This window comes from Musca vetustissima, unplaced genomic scaffold (genome assembly GCF_032173495.1).
Source record: "Musca vetustissima isolate MV318-11 ecotype Yass unplaced genomic scaffold, APGP_CSIRO_Mvet_v1 utg2910, whole genome shotgun sequence".
Taxonomy (NCBI): Eukaryota; Metazoa; Arthropoda; class Insecta; order Diptera; family Muscidae; genus Musca; species Musca vetustissima.
Genome location: NW_026885361.1, coordinates 50,144 through 77,612, shown reverse-complemented (window position 1 = coordinate 77,612; position 27,469 = coordinate 50,144). Strand labels below are relative to the sequence as shown.

Genomic DNA, 27,469 nt, shown 5'->3' with positions numbered 1-27,469 from the left:
TATGTGTTTTTTTGTTTTTGTTGTTGTTGTTCTTGTATGTGATAATCATTACAGTAGATAGTTATTTTATAAATTATTTATATTTATATATATGTATAGAGTTTACATGTTATAACAAATATAAATTAACCATTCTCATAGCTAATAATAAAACTCTCTCCTCAATAATGGGTTAATATTAATAAAAAATATGTATGTAGTATGTAATTCCTATATTGTTTGTTTCACTGAAAAAAAAAAGAAAAAAAGAGAGGGAATAGTTTATGTAGAAATTAATTGATCATCAATTGAATTTTATATTTTCTTTGTGTGTGACAGGATCATTAACGCCCCCGTTTTGGTGTTGAAGGGATGACGTTGCATTGTTTGCTTGTATAATGCTTTGCATATCCTTTTTTTATTTAAACAAAATGACGAAATGTTTCCACAAATATAAATACACAATTATTAAACATGCATTCAATTAATTAAGAGTAGTAGAGGAAGTAGAGCAAAACGAGATAGACCAAAATGTATTACAAATGTAAAAAAAATCATGCTACTAAGAACACATTTAAAAATAAATTATTATTTTAACGTTACCACAAACAACTTAAATTTAATAGTTCCAAAGTTTTTTCTCCCATCATTGAAGAAAAATTTATGTTTTTTGTAAACTTTCGTTAAAAAATATTTTTGAAAGGGGATTGTTTTAATACTTGAAAACTCTCATCTACCTTTTTTTTAAATTAACGAACATAATATTACCAAAATATTTTTGTTTTCTTTTCCTAATTTGTATACGGTAACAACACATACCATTTGTAAAAAAAATAATGTTATTTTTGTATATTTTCCCCTTTTTGTTTGCAATAGAAATAATTAAAATTATATTGATGTTTTCAAACGAAAAAGAATACATATTCTTTAATTAGTTAAACTGGTACAACTTCGAAAATAATATAAAGTATAATATATATGAATATATATATATGGAATATTTATTTTGTTTGTGTAAGAGTGTGTGTGTGGCTTTTGTGTTATAAGTGCACTGCTTATATATAGAAAAATATTGTTTTATTTGTTTTTTAATGCTTTTGGCTTAATATGCAACTGTTGTTGTTGTTGTATTCCTAAATGTTTTTTATTTTTAGTTGTCTCTTCTAACGCCTGCGTGCGTTTCGCTGTTGTTTTTATTTTTGATTTGGTGTTACGAAATTGAAATCTATTTCATATGTTGTTACTCTTCTATTTGCCAAATGTTTAAAAAAATTGAATTTGATTTCCGTTATCTAAAACGCATTTGCATCTGGTGGAGTTTTTAAATATTCATCTGGCCTCTTGTGTTCAAAGAGAGCATGTACAATGCCGCTATCAGCTGGCAAATCAGATTTTCGTCTTAGCAATGGTTTATCCATGTTACGTGGCGATTTCTAAGAGAATTACAAAGTTGTTTTCGTTTTGTTTTTTTTTTTTTACAGCAAGTAGCAATACACAAAATAAAATATTAGTTATTTGAATTAACATACATACAAACATTCATTTAAAAACAAAACAAATAAAATATGGGATTGAGAGGGATATCTACATATATAAATGTATTGAGTAAAATACCACATGTACAGATAGGTTTACAATTATATATATAAGAGCAGTACAAAGCGCCTTTTTTGTTAATATTAGCAAAAATAATTTTGTTTTTTGTTTACATTCTACATTATATTGTTATAAAGGGCAAGACACAACAACATTGAATATTGTTTAAGGTTTTTGTTTGTCTATTCTAATAAAGCTACATAACGCTAAAAAATAAAAAAAAGAGAAAGAAACTCAAGAAGTTAGTCACAGATTAGAATAAAAGGCAAGAAATTTTTGGTTTTCAAACTACAATAGTAACAAAGAAAATTAGGAAATGTTATTATGAGAAAGCTACAAATATAGTGTACAAACAAAAATATTGAAGTATTTTTAGTAATTATTATAAAAAACAAACTAATTTCTAATATCTTTAAGTGTATGTTTTTGAGGTAAAGCCAACAACCATGTGAAACAGGTAGGAATTTTTACTTTTTGCTTATTAGATAATTAAAGAACGTATAAAAATTTCGATGAGGAACATTTTTATCGTATCACAAAGTGTATACACCAGTATTACCCATAAGGCTGCGGTTATAAAAATAAGGACCAAGGGTGTATTTAAAAAAAATGTTTTCAACAAATTTAGGTTTTTTTCAGGGACCAACAGACAACAAAGATGGATTTTGAATTATAAAATTAATTCATTTTTAAATATTTTTTATTTCTTCAAAAGGAAAATAATGTGGAGTTTTTAATAATGTTTTGCCGGACCAACTGGTTAAAATAATTTTCCAGTAATCAACATACCTAATGCCATGTTCTGACGGGCATTCGAACAACGTAGTTCGCTCTCAGAATTACGTATATGAATTAACCCGTTCATACAACACTATTCTTAATTCATGTCATCAGAGTTTTTGTATTTCAAACTTTTTGTTTCTTGTTTCACACCAAAATTGTAACATATTTGCGTGAATCACATATGGATCTAAATAGAAAAAATAATTCTCTTTCTCCTGACTATAATATCAACCCCTATCTCTTTACTTTTAATTCATGTTTTCCATTTTTTCTGAAAATATTGTTGTTTTCAATTCATTTTTATATTTTCTCAACTCAAATGTCACATTTAAAAAATTGGAGAATTTTTGTTTGGGTTTCCCCACTTTTGTTTTTCGTTTTGTACGCTAATTAGAACCAAGGGGATAGAAATGCATATTGCATTATGTAGACAACAAAATTTACATCCTTCTGCATATATAAAAACTAGAATTTTGGTTACTTTTCATTCATCATTTTCAATTTTACTGAAAAAGTTTGAAAAATTGAAAATTTTTTTCATGCTGTCAAAATTAATTTATTTTCGATAAATTCTCTCAATAGTTAGAGATGGGACAAAATTCTTGGTGATTCGGAGAGTGATTCGAATTGAACAACGTACAAAAGTCGGTGTTCGCTCAGACAATTTTGTATGGGGAACTAAGTAATTACTTCATAATTAAGGGTCGAACAACGAATGAGAGAGCGAACAACGCTCGTCTGTACATGGCATAAAAAGTTATTTTTTTAAATGAAATAGGAAAAAATCAGCAGTTTTTTCCAAATATCAAAAGTAGTTGATTAAAAAAAATGAATGGATTTTTGGATAATATTTTTTAAAGACTAATTGATTTAATAACATGGAGCCACCAATATATAAATATTTCTTTCATTATAAATATTGATTATATAATATTAAAACATATGTATAGTACCCATCACATATATTAGTGTATCTCATTATTGTTATTCATTAAAAATACTTCAATATTTTTGTTGCTTACTACGTTATCGAAATTATGGTTAGTTACTGGTTCTAGCTATGATATGATATGATATGTATAATTATATATTTATATATAATATATTTTTTTAATTCGAAACATATTCAACATACCTCACGATTATCCTGTGCTATACTATGATTTTGCATTTGTTGCGACTGTTGTTGTTGCTGCTGTTGTCGATCATCATAATCCAACTTATAGGTAAGATCTAAGTTATCATTATCATCATCGAATTCATTTTGACTACTCGAAATACTTAAATTGTCCATTTGACCGCAAAGTTTGTGCCATTCGGGATTATTTCTGGCCATAGATTCAACCTGTTGCCACAAGCCCTCACGTTGAGACATTTTTTCACGTTCCCTGGAAGTAGAGAAAGATATTTTTTTATTTATTTTTCTATCTATGTTTGAAGATATTGCATACAATTGCTTTTCTTGTCGATAATTTTTACTGCACTCGTCAAATAAACGCTGATTCATTTCCATAAACAATTTCAGTGCATTATAAATTAAACCGTGTATGGTTTTGTTCCAATGTGTTTTCGAATTGCGATTCAAGGCAGGAAACATAATGGGTAAAATGACTTGAGAATTGTCCGATATTAATGACATAATGTACTCGTTGTTCCAGTAGTAAAGCGCCCGTTCGGCCACCTGGAAATGTGGCGATGAAACGCATTTGGCAATTTGACGGAATAATGGAACCATGACTTTTTGGAATTCAGCTGGCTCAATGACATCCAACAGCTCTTCCAGTTCATTTAAGAACATAACCTCTTTGGGACTATGGGTTTTGGGCCAGAATTTTAAAAGGCTCCTAGGAAGAAAAAAAAACAATGAAAGTTTAGAGTTTACAATACATTAGTGAAGATTTTTTTAACACACTTAATGACTGGTTCGGCCAAGCTGGGATCTTTTTCCAAAAACTGCACCACACAATAGGTCAATTGCGGATGATAGACGGACAGGCTTTTGGCCTTGTGCAATGGTAACAGTACTTTGAGCAAAAACTGTTTGTGTTCCTCTTTGAGAGGTAAAGCGAAACCATTGATTATACTGCCCAAAATTTCCAAAAGTTCAGCAATGCCATTATGATGTTCCGTTTCATAGATGAATCTGAAAACATGATTGACATCATTATTATTAATTCAATATTTTTGAATAAAAATAGGTTATTTTCTGGCTCACCGGTAAAAAACATTATTGATTTGTTTGCGTATAAATGCTCTCAAACCCAAAAATTTGCCATAAATACGATGTAAAACAGTCTTTAGGAAATCACGTTCTCTTGGATCTTCCGAATCGAATAGATCCAACAATTGCAATACAAACTGATGATCAATATAACGTCTGGCGATGTTCGGTTGAAAATCGGGCGATTCTAAGAAACGCAAAAATAGCTCATAGACAAATTGTAAATGGGGCCATGATGATTCCAATGTGGGTTCATCTTCTTCCGGATCGAATTCGGCACCATTTGGATTTGAAGAAGGCGGTAGGGTGCGAAATAGGTTGACAGCAAACTGAAATACGAGAAAAAATTAAAATGTTATTAAATATATGAACACAGAACAGGGGAAGGGGTTGGTTCTTACCATATTGATTGCCTCGGGATAAATTGCTTCGGTAATAACATTATTTTGATTGGATAAATATTCAACCATTTCATGTAAAGCCGCCCGTTTAACCTCCTTCCATTTTAGGTCGCTTAATGGTTCGGAAAAATCGAACAGTGTACAGCATTGTCTTAGTTTTTGTATAAACAATTCCTCGCGTTCATTGGCAGGAGTTTCTGTTGTGTGGAAAAAATGGAATTGAAATAAATTAATATAGGAATTTTTTTATAGGGATATTTAGATGAAAATAATAAAGAATTTTAAAATAACTTTAAATAATTTTGAACAAATAAAAAATTATTTAAAAGAAAAAAATTGTTTTTTTATTATTGGAATAAAATAAAATTTCATTTTTGTTCGTTCAACAAAAAAAAAAAATAGTTTTCCTTTTTATAAAGGAAGAAAAAAGTGATTTTTTTCAGAATCACCACAGCTATATGGACAATTAAAGACTATTGTCTCAAATACCAACAAAATGCTTATCCAGGATTTTTTAAAAGAATATTTTTTTCTAAGGACTAAAAAACGTTTTTTATATGATAATTTTTTAACAATCACAATTTTTAAAGAACAATTTTCAAAGGGCACAAGTCGTGGATTTTTTAAAGAATTTCCTAGGATCATATGGCTTGGATTTTTTTAAAGAATATTTGTCAAGGAGCTTAGGAAGTGGACTTTTTAATGTCCGTGTTTTTTTAAAGTACTTTTTAATAGACCCTAAAGCATGGCTGCAGCACATGAGGCAGCACTCGATTTGCACGAAATTTCGCACAGCGTATTGAATTGGGTCTAGAATAACGTGTGTCAAGTTTCGTGAAAATCGGTTAAGATTTAGATAAGGCTCCCATATATAGTTTCATCCGATTTTCAGGGTATGGTTCACCAAAGTCCCTATATGTCATTCGATTTGGACGAAATTTGGCACAGCGTATTGAATTAGGTCTAGAATGATGTGTGTAAAGTTTCCTGAAAATCGGTTCAGATTTAGATATAGGTCCCATATATATTTTCGTCCGATTTAAGGTAAATGGTGCACAAAAGCCCAAAAATATGGCCCATTCGCACAAGATTTTGCACAACGTTCTGAAGTTAGTATAACCTACTGTGAAATCGGTTCAGATTTAGATATAGCCCCCCATTGGTTTCAATTTTTCAATTTTTGCAGGGCTACCAGAAAATATTTTGAAGTACTATCAGACTAATAAACCTGGATTTGTTCTTAATAATTTCTTTCAAGGACTGTCAGATTAATAAACATGTTTTTTTAAGCTAGTAAAGGTGTAATTTTAAATACAAAATTTTCTAAAAGACTATTTTGTTTTAAAGTATATTAAAAGCAATAAAAAATTAGGATTTTTATACTAAGCAGATTTTTTTTACCAGGGCAATATGGATGTTTTTTTAGATTTTTTTCCAAGGGATATTTAGTCTCTATCAAATAGTGTACAGGTAGACAGGCAGGCCAACTGTTTAATTTCAAAATTCATATATCAATTTTGACAATAAAACTGAAATTGTCTAGAGAGAGACATCGGGTGAAACATCTCTCTGTCTCTATACATAAATATTTTTTTTCTGAATTAATCATCTTTAACGAAAATTCCTTATATTATGTGTGTGTGTAGTAGATTGATGTTTGTGCTTTCGTCATTGTTAGTTTTGTATTGCAATGCTATTTATTTCGATTTTGTCTTTTTTGTATTATTATTATTTTTAAATTCTTGGCACATTATCAATTTTACGACGGCTGATATAGTAAATATCAAAATAAACAAATTGCAATGTATAAACAACCAACGACAACAGAAGTTTGTAAACAATGATACTAGAATCTATAGTGATCAATATGATGATAATGATCGTGATCATCATGATCATCAATAACAACAACATGATCATGTTTTGTAGGAGATGAGTTGAAACGGTTGTTTCAAGTTGAAGTCAAATAGAGAATATATATATAAAAAAACAACGAGATAAGGGGGTGGCGGGCTGTGTAGTGAGAGGCTGATCAATTGATGCCACAACTTTGTGAAATGATAATTGAAATGACTATAAGGAAGACATATTGAAGTGTTGAATGTAGAAAACGTTCTATAATGAATACATTTTTACTTTTCAAATTTAATGAGTAATCAAAAAATAATTATTGCAAATTAGTCAATTTTACCCCGATATCATTTAAATAATACATAGATAACATAATTTAATAATATTACATATTAAATTATGTTATCTATGTCTTATTTAAATAACATTAAATTACAATCCTAATTAATTGTATTTGTTGTATATTTATGCTTCTCACATTTCCTATCAAATTTATTTAGCAAAGGCTTGTAGGTATTAACATATGTGATATGTGTTAATTGAAAAAGTTGACATTGATGATTGCTTGCTTAGCTATTAATGTCGGTCTAATAAGAAAAATAAACTTAACATACACACACATTTCACAGATAATGTGATTGAATGAAGAAGTGTACGGACAATAAAATGCAATAGCAATATTTTAATGAATGAAATTGCTTTTCAAGTTTAAAATTTAAATTGAAATAAAAGTGTGGCAATTATAGATAAATTCGCTCAGGACAAGATGAATATAAGAAATATCTAAAATATTACATATTTGTTGCTAAGCAAGTAAAAAAAAAAATAATCTTAGATCTACAAAACAGTCATCGACAAACGATATTACTAGAATGTTATAAATAAAGTGGTAATTTTTTTATGAAAAAAATTTTAAATTTGTATGAAAAAAAAATAAGAATTTTTATGAAAAAAAAATGTGTGAAAGGCCAATTGTGGATTTTGAAAGAATATTTGTTATCAAGAATACATCCAACAAAAATGCTTTATTCAAAAATCATATGTTTTTAATGGATATTTTTTAAAGACCTACAGCTTAATACCCGTGTATTTTGTAAAATATATTTTTAATATTTTTTCAAGAAATTCGTAGATTCGTATTCGTAGATTTTTAAATAATATTTTTTTTAAAAAACGTAGATTTTTATATCCAGAATATTTTTCAAATAACCATTAAGGTGCGGTTTTGTACAAGAATATTTTTCAAGTAACCATTAAGGCGTGGAGAATATTTTTAAAGTAACAATTATGGCGTGGAGAATATATTTTTTATGTAACCACTAAGGTGTGGAGAATATTTAAAAATGTTTCTTTATGGATCAATATGATTGAATTTTTTAAGTATATTTTGTCATGGACCAAAACTCAGAGCATTGACCATGGATTTGTATATAATTTTGAAAAATATATACATATATTTTTCAAAGACTCTCTGAGCATTTTTAAGGGGCTTGTTAGAGCATATAACGTGGACTTCTAATTATTTTTTAATAATATTGAAGGACTATAAGAAGACTAGTGACCATCGAGGCATGGATTCAGACGTGAATTCTTATAAGCATACTTTTCTAGTAGGCAATAAGGCGTGAATTCCCATAAGATTTTTGTCTAGTAGTCATTAGGACATGGATTCCTTGAATACAATTTTTCGAGTTACCAAAAAGGCGTAAATTCCTTTAAGAATTTTTTAAAGTAGCCATTAGGGCGTGGATTCCAATAAGAACATTTTTCCAGTAGCCAATGAGGCGTAAATTCCATAGAATTTTTTCAAGCAGCCATTAGGACGTGGATTCCTACAGGAATATTTTTCAAGTAACCTTAAAGCCGTGAATTCTCAAATTTAAATATTCTTCTAGTTGGTAATACGGGTTAAAAAATATTTTTAATGACTACATTTGTGCGTGAATTTTAAAATAATATTTTCTTTCTGAAATTGGAACCATAGTTTTTTTTTTGAATATTTATTCAATTGGCATTCCGAGCTACAAGAGATTTTAAAAATAATTCAAACTATTCGCTTGGATTTCTCAAGAAATATATTTTCAAAGACTACAACAATTATAAAAAATGGCTTTTAAATAATATATCTAAAGACCTTTCGAAATATATTATCTGAGAAAAATATGTGATTATTTATTTGAAGAGTATTTTTTCAAAGGACCAATAGCCCAATAAAATATAAAGAATATATTTTTTTAAAGTAAATTTAAACTGTTCACCTATGGAAAGACTATAGGGCTTTTAATAGTATTTTTAAGCTATACATAAACGGCGAGGATTTAACGACAATCCTAGCTTTAAATCTGTTTTATTAAAAATATATTTGGGACTGCTTTATACGTATTCGTTATTTTTTTACACAATAGTTTAAGGGACGAAGTTCCATGGGACCACATATGATCTTATTAATTAATTTTGAAGATCAATTTCATTTTAAAAACGAAAAATGTTTTTCTTATGTCATATGTAAATGCCTAACTACGTAAATATTTAGCAACCAACCACATTGTGTATATTTCAATTTAGTTTACTTTTCCTTCTGCTGTGGTGCTTATATGTATGTGAGAAGGTATATTATAAAAAAATAAAACTATAAGAAGAAATGAAACAAACAAAACAACAACAAGAAGTTGAAATTAAAATCAATTAAAACACAATAAACGACGAGAGAAAATAAAACCAAATAAAAAATACTAAGTACGCAAAGCATTCTTAATTACAAAAAAATGAAATAAGGAAACAGCAACAACGAAAATGCAAAATAAAACAAACCAAACTGAAACAAAAACGAAAAAATCATGACTAATTGTTATAATAGTTTTGTAATCAACCTCGTAGTAATGGTAATTGCACTGCTGCCGTTGATGAATTTGGCGAATGAAATACATTACGATCTCTAGCTCTACCAGGACTGCCAGTGATTTGTTGCAATGTTTGTGTGGTGGTTGTGGTGTTTAATGAAACATTTGTATTGTTAGTGGGAGTCAGGTCATTGTTGCTGTTGCCAACACCACCACCTCCACTATCATGTCCATTTTGATGCTGTCCTTGATTAAGTTGCTGTAAGGATGGTGGTGGTGCCGGTTGTTGTTGATTATTTGGTTTTGTGGTAGCTGGTGCCGCTGCCGCTTGTGACACTGTATTAGATACAATTGTTGTTGATGCTGTTGCTTGGTTGCCATTATTACGCCCCGGTGACGGTCCACCACCACCACCCGATTTGCCATTATTATTTGCCGAAGCATTACCAATACCCAAAGATATACTTATACCGCTAACTATTTGTTGAGTTACAGAGCCGCCGCCATTATTCGAGGATGCTGGTGCTGCTGATGTGGATGACGACGATGCACTGGATGATGCAGCTGCTGTAGCTGAGGAAGATGATGACGCTGATGAGGACGCGGACGATGCCGATGAAGATAATGATGCTGTTGCCGATGGCGGTGATGATGATGTAGATGAAGATGTTGATTGTAGGCCACTGCTAGAATTAGATGCTGCCGCTGCTGCTGCGCTACTGTTGTTTGCAGCAGAATTTCCCACATTTTTAGTTGCATTTAGGATATTTTTAATGGCTGTGGCGGCACTTACTGGAGACTAATGGGACATGAATATACATACATATATAAAAATTAATTGCCAATTCGTATTATTATTGTAAAGAATTTTGAATAGTGATTCATGGGAAAAGGAAAGCTAGTGATGATTTCAACATTAAATAAAATTAAAGTAGAATAGATGTAGGTTCTTAAAATTGAAAAAAATATTGAGTTAAAATTAAAAAAGAAAGGTATTCCCCTGGACATTTCTAAAGATCTTTAGCCCATTTGGTCTCAATACAGACCAATTGGTCTTTATAAAGACCGGTGGCCTCTATACAGACAAAATTGATCTTTATAAAGACCGGTGATCTCTATACAGACCAATTGGCCTTTAAAAACACCGGTGGTCTCTATACAGACCAATTGGTCTTTATAATGACCGTTGGTCTCTATACAGACCAATTGCTCTTTGTAAAGACCGGTTGTCTCTATACAGATCATTGGATCTATGTTATAACTAATTTACAATCGTATCTTAAAATAAATCTTATACAATCCATATTATAAACTTAAACTAATATACATAAAAACAAAAGAAATAGAAAAAAAAGAAATATAGAAATGTATAAAAAAACAACTTTCATATTTAAAATTCAAATAATACGAATAATTCAATAACAACAACAAAAAAAGAAAATACAAAATCATATTCAAGGTGAAGAGGAGATTATGATGGATTGCAGAGAAGTTGTTGTTGTTGTTGTTATCAAACCTTATTATTGGAACCAAGTGTTGATGAGGCTGTCGTTAGCAGCTGTGTTGCTGAGGTGGCCGCATTAAAATGTTGAGCTAATGTCGACACAATCGAGGATGTTGTCGACGAAATGGAACTTGTTGCAGCTGATGATGATGCCGACGATGACGTTGTTGCTGCAGATGCACCACCACTGTTGCCGCTTGTTGACGATGCCGAGGCCATCGATGTTTTTATTGTATTTTGTGAAACGGATGTAGCTGCAATGTTAACTGCAGAAGTTGATGTCGATATTGAAGAAGAAGAAGATGCTGATGCACTTGAAGAAGATGATGATGATGAAGTTGTTGTTGATGATTGTGGTGTTGTTGTTGTTACTGTGGAGGAGGAGGGGTGGGAAGTTGATTGTGGTGATGGTGATGCTGATGATGCTATTATTGATGCTGATGATGATGGCAATGCTGAACTATTATTACTATTACTACCACTACTACTATTGTTGCTATCGTGAGCATGCAATGTTGGCATTTTATTATAGATTTTCGTAACAACACTTTTCGACGTTGAGGAACTATTTGTTAATTTTGCCTTGATCTCTTCAATATTTGTGAATTTGAATTTGCAACCAATGACACCGACAACACCGACGCCGCCCCCGCTGACGACAGTTGTCGCCGCTGTTGTTGGCTGTTGCGATTGTTGTTGTTGCTGTTGTGATTGCATTACTACTACATCCCCATCCCGCCCGGTGGTATCATCGTCATCGGCCAATAGATCTAATCCACTGTGAAATGATGGGGATTTTGGTATACCTAAGCCAAAATAACCACTCCCCACAGATGGTGGCTGCTGTTGGTTAGGCAGAATTTTTGGTGGATGTCCCGATGATGCTATAATATGACTATTATTCTGTTTCAATTCGTTATTTGCACAACTCACATCAATTCTTCGAATTGTTTTTTTGATGTTGTTGTTTGAATTAATTTTTGCCAAATTTGTATTTGTTGCAATTGCTTGATTTTGAATGTTATTTTCACTAGTATTTTTACTATTAAGATTATTTGTTGTCGCGCTGGCTGTTGTTGTTGTATTATTAGTTGTTTCAAATAACATAGCACAAAATACCATCATACATGTAAGGGGGGTCAAACCACACTAATTTCTTATTTAGATTTTGCTAGTTTTTTTTTTTCAATTAATTTTAGAGCATAGTTTTAAAATGGAATAAGCGAAATTCAAGCATTGTTATCATCTGTAAGAGCAGAAAATCAATAAATATGAAAGATGTGAAAGAGAATTTTGATTTTTTTGGATATATGATATTTAAAAAAATTAATAAAAATAGAACTGACTAATTATAAAGAAGCTACAAATAATAACATGGCCATGGCTATAATAGTTGTATGGGAGTGCGTGTGTATGTGTTTTATTTCAAGTAATGATAAGAGGGTAAACATTAAACTCAAAAATAGTTTTTTAATTCTTTAATTATGTGGGAAATCAATGAATGAATCGAATATGATATCGGCTAAACTTGAAGTTTATACTTCATTTCATTTGGGTAATAACGGGAAAATAAAACAAAAAAAAAATTAATTACGAAAAGGCCAATGCAAACTCAACTACATGGGAAATAAAAAAACAATAAGCAGGAAAAACTTCAATAAGAAAATTGTTTGAAATGATCACCTTTCTAGGAAAAAGTAATGACCAATTGGTGTTTATAAAGACCTATGGTCTCTATATAGACATATTGGTCTATATAAAGACCTTGGTCTCTATACAGACCAATTGGTATTTATAAAGACCTTTCGTCTATTTACAGACTAATAGATCCCTATAAAGGCATTTGGTCTCTTTACAGACTAATTGGTCCTTATAAACACATTTGGCCTCTTTACAGACCAATTGGTCTTTATAGACTGGTGGTCTCTGTACATATTAAGTGGTCTATATAAAGATCTTTCGTCTCTTTAGATACCATTTAGTCCCTATAAGCCCCTTTGGTCTCTATACAGACTAATTGGCCTTAATAAAGACCTTTGGTCTCTATACAGACCAATTGGTCTTTATAAAAACCTTCTTTATACAGACCAAAAGTCTTTAAAAACCCTTTGGTCTATATAAAGACCAATTGGTCTATATAAAGACCTTTGGTCTCTATACAGACCAATTGGTCTTTATATAGACCTTTGGTCATCCAATTAAATTAATATTTTCTTTTATAAAATTAATTATAAATAAATATAAATATGAATCATGTTTTAATTCATGTTCCACTGTATTGCATTGGCATAACTTATGGAATTAAAAATACACATGTTATTAACTAATTCTATTGTTTCTTTTCTTTACTTTATTCCATATTAGGGAATGGCAATACAAAAATAAAGAGAGATGGAAATGAAATATGAAATTTCTATAGTGAAGAAAGCCGATCAAAAAGTATTTACATTTCTGTGAAAGACACCATTGTGTCAATCAAACATCTATTTTGTATTTTTTGAAAGTTCCTAGAGAATTGGGTGGCACACACTAAATATGATGAATGGAAACAGTACATACAACAATACTACGTAGGATGACACTTGAACTTAAACAATTAAAACAAGAAAAAAAAAACGAAATAATGGTAATTTAACAAAAGAAAAAAAAAACAACAAATTGCAAAGCATGTCACTGGTATTTAAAGGGAACATAAATTAAAGAAAAAAAACTACTTTATCATGTTTACATATATTTCTATTTTGTATATACATACATATGTATAACAATTTCTGTGGTGGCTGAAGAAGGGAAAAAAATAGTAACAACTACAATGGCACAAATAAATAAAATATACAAATAACGGCTTATTATTAATACTTCAACCAATGACGACACCAACATTACAAATAATCAAAATAATATTGTTTTTGTATTGTATTATATATTATGTATTTGATTTGATTTGTGATGAGACGACAGCCGGTAAGGGTAATATGTGGACGTGGTTAATGAATGACTGACTGGTGACGGTGGTGGTTATGGTGTTGGTATTGCTTTGCTTGCCTTCTTACCTTTCGTCTAAAATAAATAACCTAATTTAAAATGTATGATTATTGTTATTAGTTTAGAGGAGGGTAGGCTAGGAAAACTGTTTTGCTTATTGGCTATATTATTATTTTCATGTTGTTTGTTTTATTTATTTTTAATTAAAAATACTTGTTTTTTATTTGATTTTTTCGTTTCTTTACTAGTTTTGTCACTTATATACTGAAAAACTTTAACTACTGAGGAGCTAACAACAGAAAAAACGAAACAAATCAATAAACTTTTTGACAGGTCTGCTGCCAAGACAGAAATTTTCTCCAAAGGCCTTTAATATTGCACTCTCTCTCTCTCTCTGCACTCTCGGTGTATGGGCTAGTTGGTTGATTTCTTGACTATCCTTAAATAGTAACTATGAGAGAGAAAGAGTACGAGAGCATAATGCGCATGTACCACACTTTGGCAAATGGTGTGGCCAGGAAATACGTATAATTAAACAATAATTAAGTAAATAACAATACTAATAACAATAAAGATTGCAATAAATTAAAAATAATGTATTTATATAAATTGCTTTTAAAAATCATATTATTGATATAGCACAGACAATATGCAAATTGAAATAAAAATATTAATAATTGTAATATTTATTTATGTCGTTTGTATTTTGCAATCAGCTGATTGTCTGTTTTGACGGAAATTGAGGGAGGAATGGAAAATAAATACACCTACATATATACAATGAGGGTGAGGGAACACAAACAAAAAACCTTTTTGTTATTTTTAAAGATAATTGATCTGTTCCGGTACTGCAAGAACCTACCATATTTACTATTTCCTTCGATGTCATAAAGGAAAATTTGTTATCGTAGTAAAAAATTTATATTCTTGCAGGTTTTGGAACAGACCCCAAGGCCTATGTTTTTTCCTATATTTTCCAACGAGAAGTGGTTGTTATGTGGCATATTGGGTTCTTGATGGCTAATGGACTTCCTCATAGAATGTTCTGTCTTCATTAAGACTATAATTAGGCATTTAGGGGTTTAGAGGATATAAAATCTCCTAACCGAAAGTGTCAATGTTTTATTTCAAAGGTTGTTAAATTGAGGTAATTTTGAAAAAAAAATTTGATACAGGTTCATAATTTGTCATATTTTTTTTAAATATAGGTCAATGTTAAAAAAAGTAAATACAGCATCCGTTCCTTTTTCATTGTTTTAAAGTTACTGGACACATTTTCTAAGCCAAATGGCAGTAATTTTTGTATTTCGTTTTTCAAATAATAATGAATATCTCTTGGCAAATTGTCAAAATATGTCCGTATTTTGTCAAATGTAGTGGTGGTTCGTCCCATATTAAATTTGCTTTCAATTTATTTTTTACAAGCTAAGATCTTATAGTTTGTTAAACGGGTTCTTGGAGTTTTAAAAACTACTTCAAAGAAAATGGTGAAAATAGGCCCAGTTTTAAAATAGCCCCACATATAGTTCCCGTCCCATTTACGGTATATCATTCCCTAATATAAGTATCTAATATTGATGGTTCAAGTCAGAAAATCAGAGACGGTAAATCGATATTTTCGACATAGGTTTTCGGCGTTAGGTCAAAATATCGGAAGCGGTTGAAATTTTTGTATTTCGCCCGAACAATTTTAGGTATTTTCCAATGACTTTAGTAACAAATTAAAAGAAAAAACTTCTTTCTGGCTAGACTTAATTTATTTGTTTTCAAACATAAATTATTAACACAAATAATCAAAGATCCATTAAAAAATAAGTCAAATGTTAGATAGACTTTACCGTTTAAAATCAATTGAGAACTGATTTAAATCTATTTTAAGAAAACCAGTGCTCAGTACTGGTAATTAAAATCTGTCTAGTAATATATAAATATAACAGATCAAATAAGTTAATGGATTTCGGTTCTGTAGTCAACAGTTTAATTTTGGTATTAACCCACTGGAGTGCATGAAATCATGTCAAAATAAAATTTTCTTTTGATTATAGCAATAGATTCGAACTCGCTTATAACGACCGGCGAAATTGGTCACTACAGGCGATAGTCGTTATAAACGATATCAAATAAGAGGCTACTTTTTAATAGCGTCGTTAAAAACGATGTCGCTATAAACCATTTAAAGTCTACAATCCTAACAGCAGGATGTTATTTATTACGGATTATTTATTAAGGGATTAACCGAGGGCAAACCGTATCGCAATAAAAAAACTTAAACATTTTAGATGTCCATCTGATGATCACAGATGTAAGGATGATTCAAAATATGGCGCTATTCAGATGAAATATATATACACCAAAACAAATATTTAAAACCCTCAACAAAAATTTGAATCAATAAATACAAATTAAAATATCAGAATATTCTCCCAGTAAAAAAAACTGTCATATAACTGAGGAAGTTATTACAGGAAAAATTCAATCCTATATAATGTTTTTTTTAATATATATTGAAATATAAGAATACTCACTCTCATTCAAGGGGGATAATGTTGTTAATTCACAATTTTTGGATACATTATAACGTGAGCTGGTTTGTCGTTTCTCCTTTTTGACTATGGGCGTGGTAGTTAAGTTTAAACCTTTAGTTATGGGCGTGGGTGGAGGAGCATCCCTTGGTGGTGTGCTAAGATTTTCTTTATTGGCCTGAAAATTTAATAAAAAAATAATAAATTTGTTTAAGTTACAAAATAAACAAATAAAAAACTATTGAATTTAATATTTTTAAAGAAGCTTGGATTAAAAAGAATATTTTTCAGTCGGATCGGACCATCTTAAAATTTGATATCTATACTCTAAACTCTTAAATTTGGATTGAGCGTTATTGATGGAGTGTAGGATAGATGTACCAAAGGGTTTTTGAACATTCGAACTACAAGTATCCCCAAAAAGTACTAATATGTACTAAATTTTCTATATAATCTCGTAGCATTTCTATGGATAGAGCAACAATTTTGAAATTTTGAATTCGAATTAAGGTCGATATAAGGAGGTGATTTTAAAAGCTTGTACTCATGTATAAGAGAAATACAAACTGTACTAAATATGGTACAATTTGTATTTAGAGAAACGGATGGAAATGGATTCATGAAATTTGAAAATAAACATTGCCATCGGAGTGTAGGATAGCGACGATATGTAGGTAGTTTTGGAAATTTGTACTTATGTATTCGAAAAGTACTAAATAGTACAATATGGATTTGAGTAAACCGTTGGAGCTGAAACATTGAAATTTGGAAGAAAAAAAAGTACTATATTTGGTACAATTTGGATTTGGGTAAACCGTTGGAGCTGGAACCAGAGCACGAAGCCGATCGGCTCGCAGTCGGCGTGCAGCCGCCGCCGACTTTTTTTAAGTGATCTGAGCCGCCGCTGATGTATGCGGCTCTCATCGGCTCAAATTTTTAGCCGACTGAGTCGGCTAAGCCGTTGAAAAATATAAATTTATACAGCAAATTTGTATAAATATGTCTTTTAATCTTATCGATAAATTAACATATTATAATGCTCATTATTGGACGATAATTTACATTGTGCACTCGTCTTCGAGAGGCAAAAACGTGTAGGCTATTTATATTAATTATACCCTACAGCACATAGTGGTAAGGGTATTATGTCTTTGTAGATTTGTTTTTTTTTTATCACAAAACCTTTGGCAACCTTTTGTAACTTACGAATTTTGATGGAGTGGCAACCATATTGTTTGCCAAAGATTCGTTGTGTTTTTGCTTGTTCAAAGAAAAGAATGCAAAATGTGCCAAAGGAATATTAAAAATTATTTTTCCGCTAACCGAAAGGGTCAAACAGTTTTGACTAAATCAGAATCCGATTCTGACGAATCTGTTGATACTGAAATCAATATTTCTCAATATGCAGATGTATCTCAATATGAAGATCTTTTTAAAAAGAAAAATGAATTTAAAAATTTGGCAAAGGTTGTTGTAAATGAAGGTGGTATATCATTGTGTTGGAAATATTTTGGTGATCTCTATTTTAAAAAGAGGCATATACTTCAAAAATATAAATTTTGCAAATTGTGTTTGGATGAAAAGACCAATTTAAAAAGGTAAGAATTTCTAATTTTTTCCATTCGCATGTGTGTAATTGTTTATGATTTTAGTTTTGGAAAATCAACATCAACCACAAATTATATGAACCATCTACGAGCTGTACATAACTTGGACGTGAAATCTTTAAATAACCTGAAAAGTTCAACAATGACACAAAATGCATTGAAATCCTCAACAAGTTGTAACAACAAACAACAAAATGCTCGCCGGGTCGCCGAAATGTGCTGTTGGGATTTGCAACCGTTTAAAATTGTTGAAAGGCCAGGATTTAAGAAATTGGTATCTTTCTTAAACCCAAAGGCTATATTCCCCACAGATAGGACAATAGCTACAACGGCTTTAAACGATGTTTATAACATATATTTGGACCACGTAAAAACAAGCCTTAAAGAGTCGCCCGAAAATGTTACACTTGCATTGGATATGTGGTCAGATAAACATAAGCACTTGTCTTACATAAACATAAAAGTGCATTTCTGCCAAAATTTTCAAATGCAAATTGTAACGCTCAAGACAGAGATCTTTCCACGACCTCACACTGGACTAGCAGTTGTAGAAAAAATTGAAGAAGCTTTATGTGAATTTAATCTGTTGGAAAAAAACATATGTGCTGTTACTGATGGTGGAAGCAACATCGTTTCAGCTTTAAAAATTAAAAATATACCAAGATATGGTTGTATGACTCATGTTTTACACAGATTTTTGATGGAAGATATACTAAACAACAAGTCATTTGAAAATATTAATAACATAATATCAAAATTAAAAAAAATTTATGGCAGCTTAATGTATAGCTATGAAGAAATATCAAATATTCAAAATATGGAGGAACAAAACGATTTAGTAAAAATATTTACAGAGGTTGAAATAATTTTGGAGAGTTTGGATAGTTGCGAACAATTTCCACATGGAGATGACTATTTTACTGAACAATATGAAGCAACTTTAAACGTCAAGCACCACACCTCTTTGAAAAATTCCGTTGCAACACGTTGGAACTCTCTGCTTGCAATGATTCAAAGCTATACGAATAATATATCCACTATAAATATAGCATTAGTTAAAGCTAAAAAGGAACTGTTAGTGATTGGGACAATGGAAATGCAAATTATAACGGAATTTGGCACGTTTTTAAAAATTTTTGAGGACGCCACAAAACACCTTCAAGGCCAAGATTATCCGACGATATCTTCGTGTATTTATTTTCAGGAATCCATTATGTCCTCATTGAAGAAAGAAGAAGAAAAAGCGTCTTTTGAACTAACAATCAATTTATGCAATTTCGCTGTGCAAAACTTTACGAAGCGATTCAAAGTATATAGAATGTATGTTGTAGCTGCGCTTATGGACCCATGCCAAAAAAACTGGCCTGTTTTAGATAAATATATACTACAGATACCCAAACAATCGCCAAACTCCTTGGAACTTGTGCATGATGTTCTGTCTCCAATTTCCAAGGAGAACTTGATTATGGAAGAAATTGAAAAATTAAAGGAAATCGATGACACATTATTAAATGAGCCATCAACGAGCACTGAACCAAATGCAAAAAAACAGGTATTATGTTTTAATAAATGTAAAGGTAAACTTAACTAACGTATATTTTACTTGCAGAAAATATCAGCTAGTCGTCAAAGAATGTTGGAATTTATGGGACCATCGCCTTCTAATGTACAAAATAACGTAGAGTTAGAAATAAGAAAATATTTGGAAATGAAAGTCGAGGCGGTTGAGCCTCTAGATTGGTGGCGACAGAACAAACAAGTACGTTAAAGATTCACATCTTAAACTTATTTTAAGCAGGTTACTTTTTAACCATTTACTTTTTATAGATCTTTCCAAATGTTGCTGCTGTAGCAAATATGTGCTTTGGAATTCCAGCCACATCAGCATCTTCAGAGCAAGCATTTTCATATGCCGGGAATTGTGTAAATGCAAAGAGAAGCAGCCTGCATCCGGCAACAGTAAATAAACAATTGTTTGTTCACGATAACAAGGCAGTCGTCGAACCATTTTTATCAAATTAAAGTATTTTTATTAATTTTTAATGTGCTATAAGCAACAAATGTGCATATAAACTTATATTTTCATTTTTATTTTAAATTAAATGAATTGACAGTTATTAAAACAACCGAAATTATTTGTTCACGTTAAAGTCGTCGTCTGTAGCCGACTTTTAGCCGCCGCCGGCCGTATATTGCTTTAGCCGCCGCCGCCGATTTTCTTTCGGCTGCAGTCGACTTTTAGCCGCCGCCGACTTTTTTATGCTTAGCCGCCGCCGCCGAGAATTTTACATCGGCTTCGCCCTCTGGCTGGAACACTGAAATTTGCAAATAAGATTGGAGTGAAATATTGAGGTGTGTAGTTTTGTAAATTCATACATATGGGTACGAAATGGTACTAAATTTGTACAATTTGGATTTTGGAAGAACCGATAGAGCAAAAAATTTGAAGTTAGGATTATTGTTGGGGTGTAGGATTAGGGTGTGTAGCAAATTTTGGAAATGGTGCAAAATTTGGTATGTAGGAAGTTTTGTAGATTTCGATGAATCGATAGAGCTGGAACATTGAATTTTGGAAATAGGATTACTGTTGGGGTGTAGGATTGTGGTATGTAAGAAGTTTTGGAAATTCGTATTATTGTGTACTAAATGGTACCAAATTTGGATTAGGATCAACCGAAAGAGCTGGAATCTTTGGAGTTACGATAACTGATGAATTGTACAAATAGGCTATGTAGGAAGTTTTGGATATACGTCCTAATGTGTACTAAATTTGATGCAATTAAAATTTTTTGGGGAACTGATAAAGCTGGAATCCTGGAATTCGGAGTTAGGATCACTGTTGGGATGTAGGATTGGAATATGTAGGAAGTTTTCGAAATTTTTACTAATGTGCACTAAATGGTACCAAATGTGAATTTGGTCAAACCGATAGAGATGGAATTTTGAAATTTGAAGTTAGGATCACAATGTGTACTAAATTTGCTACAATTTTGACTTGGGTAGTTTTGGAAATTCATACTAAATTTGGAGCAATTTGAAAGAGCTGGAATTTTGAAATTTGAAGTTAGCATCACTGTTGGGTTGCAGGATTGGGCTATTTAGGAAGTTTTGGAAATTTTGTACTAATGTTTTTTAGATGGTACTAAATTTTGCACAATCATATTTGGGTGAAGCGATCGTGCTGCAACCTTGAAATTTGGAAATAAGATTTCTATTGGATTTATATTAATGTATAGTAAATGGTACTAAAGGTAATAAATGGTACCATAATTAGTATAGAGCTAGATTTCTGTCGAGGTCAACGTTTGGCGTGTAGTGCTGAGTTATGGAGGTAGTTTTGGAAATACGTACTATGTTTTCATTTGCCTACCACTTTATATGAAACAGAGGAAAAAATTCAGAACGATATCTATATGAATTTTTTTTACAACATGAAAACTGATATAGAAAACAATTCTGCATTATTAATAAAAAATACGATTTAGATTTATGCCGGTCTTGCAGCAAATACAAATCAACTATAATTTCTTTAAAATTAAATACTTGAAAACAAGTAACAGAACAAAAAGTGCCACAAATATGAATATACAGTAAGAAAACATAATTTCAATATGTTGGATATATAAGAAGGAAACAAGTAGTGAAGCCATGGAAAAACTTATATGTAGGTATATATGTACATATGTATATAACCTATGTTACACATAATGAATATAATGAAAAGAAAACAGAAAAATATGCACAGATAGAGATATGAATGCCGATCTCAACTTACCTCCTTTTTAATAGCCGCTGAAAATGGTGGCGATGAAGAACCGGAACTTGTTGTATTACCACCACTGGCCAATGTATTGGTAACCACAATTGGTATGGAAGCTGTTGACGTTGTTGTTGCTGTGATATTATTACTGTTATTTTCTTTGATACCGTTGGAGGACGCGGTGGTGGTTGTTATCTTGGTATTTATGTTATTGTTATTATTGTTGTTGTTGTTATTGACAACCACCGGCGACACCACAACATCCACTGGTTTCGAAGATGTTGTATTTTGCTGTAGCGTCGTTGCTGCTGCCTTATTATCCATAACGGGTGTTAAGGAGCCACCTCCTTCACTTCACCTGGGATCCGTGACGTTAGTAAATAATTATTCTTCCTCCTCCAGTGTTGTTGGTTTGTTTAGGGAGGTTGGTTGGCTAGTAGATTGATAGTTTGTAGTTTCCAGCTATCACAACAATTCTCCAATAAAACTTAGATTTTTTTGAAGAGATGATGTGAAGAAAATAGCTAGGTACACAATGTTGTTGTCAATTGATGAAGACGACGACGACAAACGTGCACACACTTAATTGTGATTACTACTTACATACGACGACGACAGACGATGATGACAACAACCACAACAACAAATGATTCAACTAGAAAATCAATAAATGAACAAATTAAAAATTCATATTAGTGAAATAAAAAGAAATTGTTTATGGAGAAAATTTGTTGCAAAAAATATACTATTATTAGGGTTTTATATTTGTTGCTTTTGTTTTTTAAGGAGCCTATCTTAATTTTAGATAATAACTCCATAAGAAAACTTATTATGTGTTTTAATCCTTTTGATAAAAGAAAACACAGCTACGATGGCTATAGGTTCCGACAACACTGTGTTTGTAATATATTTACAAAAATCACCCACACTGCCACAATTACAAAAAACCATATGTATAGTACTAACAAAATGTCATTTAAAATAATATTATAAAAACTAAATCCCTTAGAGCAACATATCGGTTATATGTGCTATTGCTATTTTACTTTTTTACTGCTATTTTAATATTATATTATAGCGACCGATTTCGCCGGTCCCTTGACCGCAGTTACAATCGATTTCGACTGTAGTAAGTAGCATTATTAAAAAAAAAAATTTCCTTCCTTTCGCTTAATATTGAAATTTTAAAAATTATAAATTTTAACCACTTTCCAACAATATACAGGCTTTGCAAAGATAGTCGGCAAATTCGCGTTCGCATAATATTACAAAATTAATTTTCAGCCAAATTTGAGCACTTTGTGCGGGAGTAGACTGATATTCCCCAAATTCGAACTTGATTTAAGTTTGGAAGAAATATTACGTTGTGCAAAGTTTACATGAAATCAGTTATTCCCTTCAAGATTTATAGTGCGCACGAACCAGTCGGAAGGACATCAACTTAAATCAATTTCAAATTGTCCGAAACGGATTTGGTCCAAAAAACAATATTTCGAATAGGCACATTTCTGCCGTATTAAAGTGTATATTCCCTCATTAGCCATAATGCTGAGGGTAGAATGAAGAGTTGATAACAGTGTGTTTGGATAGGCTTATTCAAACTTATTCAAGTCGAGTACAGCTTCGATATTTGAAATTTTACTAAGAAGTCGAATCGATAGCCATTCAAGTAGGCTGCTCACCCATCGTATCTCTCCAAAAATGTATAAGACGCAAGTCTGTGTATAGTAGAAACTAGTATAGTTTAGAAGCTATTCTGCATTTGAAAAATCACAATTTAATAATTTGAATATTGGGGAACGTATGACGAATGACCATGATAAATGCAGTCGAATCTTACTTATTATGTGGTCTATAATATAATATGTATGATAGATTGATTGATTTAAAAAAACGGCAAATATCAGCCCATGTCTTTGAAAAGGTTTCATACAGCCGATTTATTTTTTTATTAGCTGACTTGCCTCTAATATGGGGTTGTGAATGGGTAATATACATTTTTCCAAATTTGTTCATTATAGATTCACATTTTTACTTTGTTCCTATTTAAATTTTGGTCACCATCTTGAAGGATTTAAATAATAACTTAAACGACATGTAGATTAGAACATTTTATCGGGTTTACCTACTTAATGAGGAATTATTTCACATATATGCAATGGAATTGACAATTTATACCCACTGAGTTAACGAAATCCAGTACAATGTAAACGTAATTGATTAATTATATGGGACCTCGTTTTCCCCTATGAACGGTACATTCTGTAACAAATTTTGGTACATCTTTGTTACTTGTATATAAAATATAGACATGCTGAACCGTGTTTTTTTCGAATTTTCAAAATGGTTTTAAAAGTTTGTCCGAGCGAACCTAACGTTCTTCGCTGTCAAATTTATATATACTTGACACACACGTTCCATACGTGGGAAAAATCATTAATTGCAGAAAAATATTTGTTATGGTGGGCTTTGAATATGTGTATTCCCCAATGTAAAATATTCTGTCATTCATTATCTTTCACTCGAAAAACTCTCATGACCATTGACCATGACAAATAGTGTAATGTGGGCCTAAGAGATTTCCATTCTCTCTCTCTCTCTCTCTCTCTCTGCCTTTTTTGTATAATTGTCAACCGAATATTTGTACCGACTAAAGGAAATTGTGGTTAAAACGTTACTTGCTAATATGTTTAGACAATTTATCTATAATACTATTAAAAATATATGTATTAAATAGATAAACAAAAGCCAAGCCTTCATGCTAACTGTCTGAGAGAGTTCTATTCTAGCTCTGTGTTCTAGAGAAAGCGCATGTTATCGGCGCTTTCAGTACACGTTTAGTGTTGTCAACATGTAACATGTCAATCATTGCAAATTATACGTACGCGGTTTTTACGTGCGCGCATTTTTACAGAAAAAATTACAAAAAAGTGATCTTTAAATTTTTTTATAATAATTGTAAAATATGAGGAAGATTGCCTAAAAAGAATAAAAATTATTGATTTGATTTCATTTTGTTTTGAATATACTGGCTTCAACCACCCAAAACTATGCATACCGGTGGTGTATCGATTGTCATTATTGTATATCACTATAATCACAATGACAAGCCGGTTTTACATAGACGAATAGTCAAGTAACCGGATTGATGCATTGGAATTTATGTCACTATTTAGCATTACTTTCAGCTGTATCAACGACATTCTACACACAAAATTTACAAAACACAAAATTTACAAAAGAAACCCCCGTTTAATATTATAAAAAAAATACCCCAAAAAATAAACACATTCGAATATTTTCAAAAATTTTTATATATTATCAATGAAAACACTGTAGTACGACGACGATACGTATTAGGAGAGAGTTATTTTTTCATCAAAACAACAAATGGCGGACGAGAAATAGGCAACAAGTATAAAAAAATACATGTGTGTATGTTTGTTGTGTTTATATGCATGTAGGTATCATCACCATCATCATCAACAACCGCACAATAAATTATGATGAATACTTTTACAGTGTATGGGAGGGAGGTCCGTCCGTCCAACTCAACTATGATTTACAATGCAATTTCTTCGTTCACAGATAATAATCAATGTTTTGGTTTTAAATACTTTTAATTAACAAATGGTTAGTTGTCTTTATTTGTTTGGTTAATTTCTTGTTTCTTGTATTATACGCACCCCCAATATGCGGAATATTTTATTTATTTTCTCTTTTCCTCGATTTAAATTTGAAAACATTAAAATATTATGCTGCAATTATAAACCAAAGAATATTTAACAAAAAAATATATGATGTGATGTGTTCTTGTTGCAGACCGATGGGAACAATTGTAATACGGGGGATCGTCGTTCTGAACGCGGCGCACACACACACTCGCGAACGCACTTATAAACGCGTTAGCCGTTTGTCAACCTTTTTTGATGTCTTCTTCGTTCTATATTTCTTTTTTATAGAGGCGCACTATGTTTTTTTCTCTATTTAAGTTTCTCTTCTTTTCCTCCTATAATAATTCTTCAATAAAATGGATATGGAACTACTACAAATGGTTTATTTGATTTGCAGCACTTTCAACACCAACCAAATCTAGAAAGTCGATCGTCGAACATGAAGAAGAGCAATCAAGCGATAACAAATTCTTATTCGATTATTTTCTTGTTTTTATTTTACAAACTGCATTCAACTTCGATTTCACCTTTTTCAGACATACATATTAAATACACCGTAAATAGATTATTTTCTTAACAATTATTAGATAATTATTTGTAAAATAAATCTTCGCGAATTTCTTTTTTTCATTTGCGAAAAAGAACGACGTTTACTGACTGACCAGAGTAGCCATATCACACACGCAACGACATAAGACTTGGTATGTTGACCAACTATTGCATGACGTGTGACGTCGTTTTGTTGGTAATGGCGTAAAGCGTAGAGTCTGCGATTGTCTTGCTGTCATTGTTCATGGGATGTTTACACTAAAATATTTTGAAACTTACTAGATCATTAATTTTATCATAATACAATTTAATTGAATTAAATTGTATTGAGTAAATAAATAAATTGTCGATTGAAATTATTATTAAGCATTTATGTGGAATTTGTATTAAGAACATAAATATATTGTCAATACCTATTAGTATTTAAATTGTAAAAATGGCTGTTTTAGTTTAAAGATATTTTTCAAATATTTTTGGCCGTGGATTTTTAAAAATTTTTTATTTATTTATTTCAAATTTTTGTATCATAAAGCCTTAAGGCCATTAATACGTATCTGCTGACAAATATACATAGCCTGAGATACATTATATATTAAACATAAATAAATATAACTAATTTTACTTTGATTTCCTAACAATTGCTTGTTTCTGTTGGATTATTGATCCAAATGTCAATTCCATAGCGTATAAGTCAAATATAATCCATAGGATTGGTGAACCTCACCCTAATTACGGTTGGTGTTGTCGTGTCGATAATTGGGCCCTGTCGCACTTATACCACAAATCGGTATTATGAAAGTCGTTACAATACGCCAAATTTGACGTTTAAGATCCTTTTGAGGACAGCATACAAAAAATATAAAAATGTATTAAAATTGCAATTTAACAATATTTACTGATTAACTGTTACTGTTGACTTTATTTTTTTTTTTTTTTTTGCATTTCTCAATATTCATAAGAATTACACTTACCACAAAATTAATTACAAAACAAACAAAATGTCATAGTTTTTTCCATGATGCAATAATAAGGTGATGTATCAAAACAAAAACCTTTGATTTTGTCTCGACCATCTGTCAAATTTTTCCTTATATTTTTCACATGGTTGGCAGCATTGCACATCGAATTCAAGTATGAACTCATGGTATAATAATAGAAGGTCACAGCAAGTGTTGTTGTACAACAAACAATACAACA

General features: G+C 31.1%; 5 protein-coding genes across 6 annotated transcripts in view; 2 read left to right on the top strand and 3 right to left on the bottom strand.

The window, feature by feature from the left end:
- The window catches only part of LOC133332628 (small ribosomal subunit protein eS25), a 56,079-nt gene that overhangs the window by 16,381 nt on the left and 12,229 nt on the right, over positions 1-27,469 (top strand). The gene's annotated exons all lie outside the window — the stretch shown is intronic.
- Positions 1,272-25,793, bottom strand: LOC133332625 (serine/threonine-protein phosphatase 2A 56 kDa regulatory subunit gamma isoform). 2 transcript variants are annotated; one of them, XM_061541013.1, is made up of 8 exons: positions 25,736-25,793; positions 16,686-16,860; positions 4,981-5,177; positions 4,574-4,908; positions 4,271-4,501; positions 3,810-4,202; positions 3,494-3,746; positions 1,272-1,412 (listed from the first exon to the last, which is right to left on the bottom strand). In XM_061541013.1, exons 3-8 carry the CDS (start codon positions 5,047-5,049, stop codon positions 1,272-1,274), a joined length of 1,422 nt encoding a protein of 473 aa, XP_061396997.1. In that variant the 5' UTR covers positions 5,050-5,177; positions 16,686-16,860; positions 25,736-25,793. The 2 variants fall into 2 exon arrangements, with proteins under 2 accessions (XP_061396997.1, XP_061396998.1); XM_061541014.1 differs by lacking the exons at positions 16,686-16,860; positions 25,736-25,793 and adding an exon at positions 9,702-9,811.
- On the bottom strand, positions 9,697-17,912 carry LOC133332604 (uncharacterized protein DDB_G0271670-like). Its single transcript, XM_061540986.1, has 5 exons — positions 17,889-17,912; positions 16,686-16,860; positions 11,655-12,059; positions 11,188-11,612; positions 9,697-10,470 (listed from the first exon to the last, which is right to left on the bottom strand). Exons 1-5 carry the CDS (start codon positions 17,910-17,912, stop codon positions 9,697-9,699), a joined length of 1,803 nt encoding a protein of 600 aa, XP_061396970.1.
- Positions 17,507-20,415, top strand: LOC133332624 (zinc finger BED domain-containing protein 4-like). The gene is made up of 4 exons (XM_061541012.1): positions 17,507-18,280; positions 18,335-19,841; positions 19,899-20,048; positions 20,117-20,415. The coding sequence occupies exons 1-4, from the start codon at positions 17,967-17,969 to the stop codon at positions 20,309-20,311; spliced, it is 2,166 nt and encodes a 721-aa protein (XP_061396996.1). The 5' UTR covers positions 17,507-17,966; the 3' UTR covers positions 20,312-20,415.
- On the bottom strand, positions 20,528-22,389 carry LOC133332603 (anaphase-promoting complex subunit cdh1-like). Its single transcript, XM_061540985.1, has 2 exons — positions 22,065-22,389; positions 20,528-20,596 (listed from the first exon to the last, which is right to left on the bottom strand). Exons 1-2 carry the CDS (start codon positions 22,371-22,373, stop codon positions 20,528-20,530), a joined length of 378 nt encoding a protein of 125 aa, XP_061396969.1. The 5' UTR covers positions 22,374-22,389.

Excerpts from the sequence above, each read along its gene's own strand:
- LOC133332625 (XM_061541013.1), bottom strand. The coding sequence starts at position 5,049 with ATGGTTGAATATTTATCCAATCAAAATAATGTTATTACCGAAGCAATT. Across the intron at positions 4,502-4,573 it reads ATCAATAATGTTTTTTACCG|ATTCATCTATGAAACGGAAC; the intron begins GTGAGCCAGAAA and ends TCATGTTTTCAG. Across the intron at positions 1,413-3,493 it reads TAGCACAGGATAATCGTGAG|AAATCGCCACGTAACATGGA; the intron begins GTATGTTGAATA and ends TAATTCTCTTAG.
- LOC133332604 (XM_061540986.1), bottom strand. The coding sequence starts at position 17,912 with ATGGTTGCCACTCCATCAAAATTC. Across the intron at positions 16,861-17,888 it reads TTGCCACTCCATCAAAATTC|GCCAATAAAGAAAATCTTAG; the intron begins GTAAGTTACAAA and ends TTAAATTTTCAG. Across the intron at positions 12,060-16,685 it reads ATTATCCCCCTTGAATGAGA|CATCATCGGGACATCCACCA; the intron begins GTGAGTATTCTT and ends GTCATATTATAG.
- LOC133332624 (XM_061541012.1), top strand. The coding sequence starts at position 17,967 with ATGTGCCAAAGGAATATTAAAAATTATTTTTCCGCTAACCGAAAGGGT. Across the intron at positions 18,281-18,334 it reads GAAAAGACCAATTTAAAAAG|TTTTGGAAAATCAACATCAA; the intron begins GTAAGAATTTCT and ends TTATGATTTTAG. Across the intron at positions 20,049-20,116 it reads GGTGGCGACAGAACAAACAA|ATCTTTCCAAATGTTGCTGC; the intron begins GTACGTTAAAGA and ends TACTTTTTATAG.
- LOC133332603 (XM_061540985.1), bottom strand. The coding sequence starts at position 22,373 with ATGGATAATAAGGCAGCAGCAACGACGCTACAGCAAAATACAACATCT. Across the intron at positions 20,597-22,064 it reads CAGCGGCTATTAAAAAGGAG|CCAGAGGGCGAAGCCGATGT; the intron begins GTAAGTTGAGAT and ends TCAGTGTTCCAG.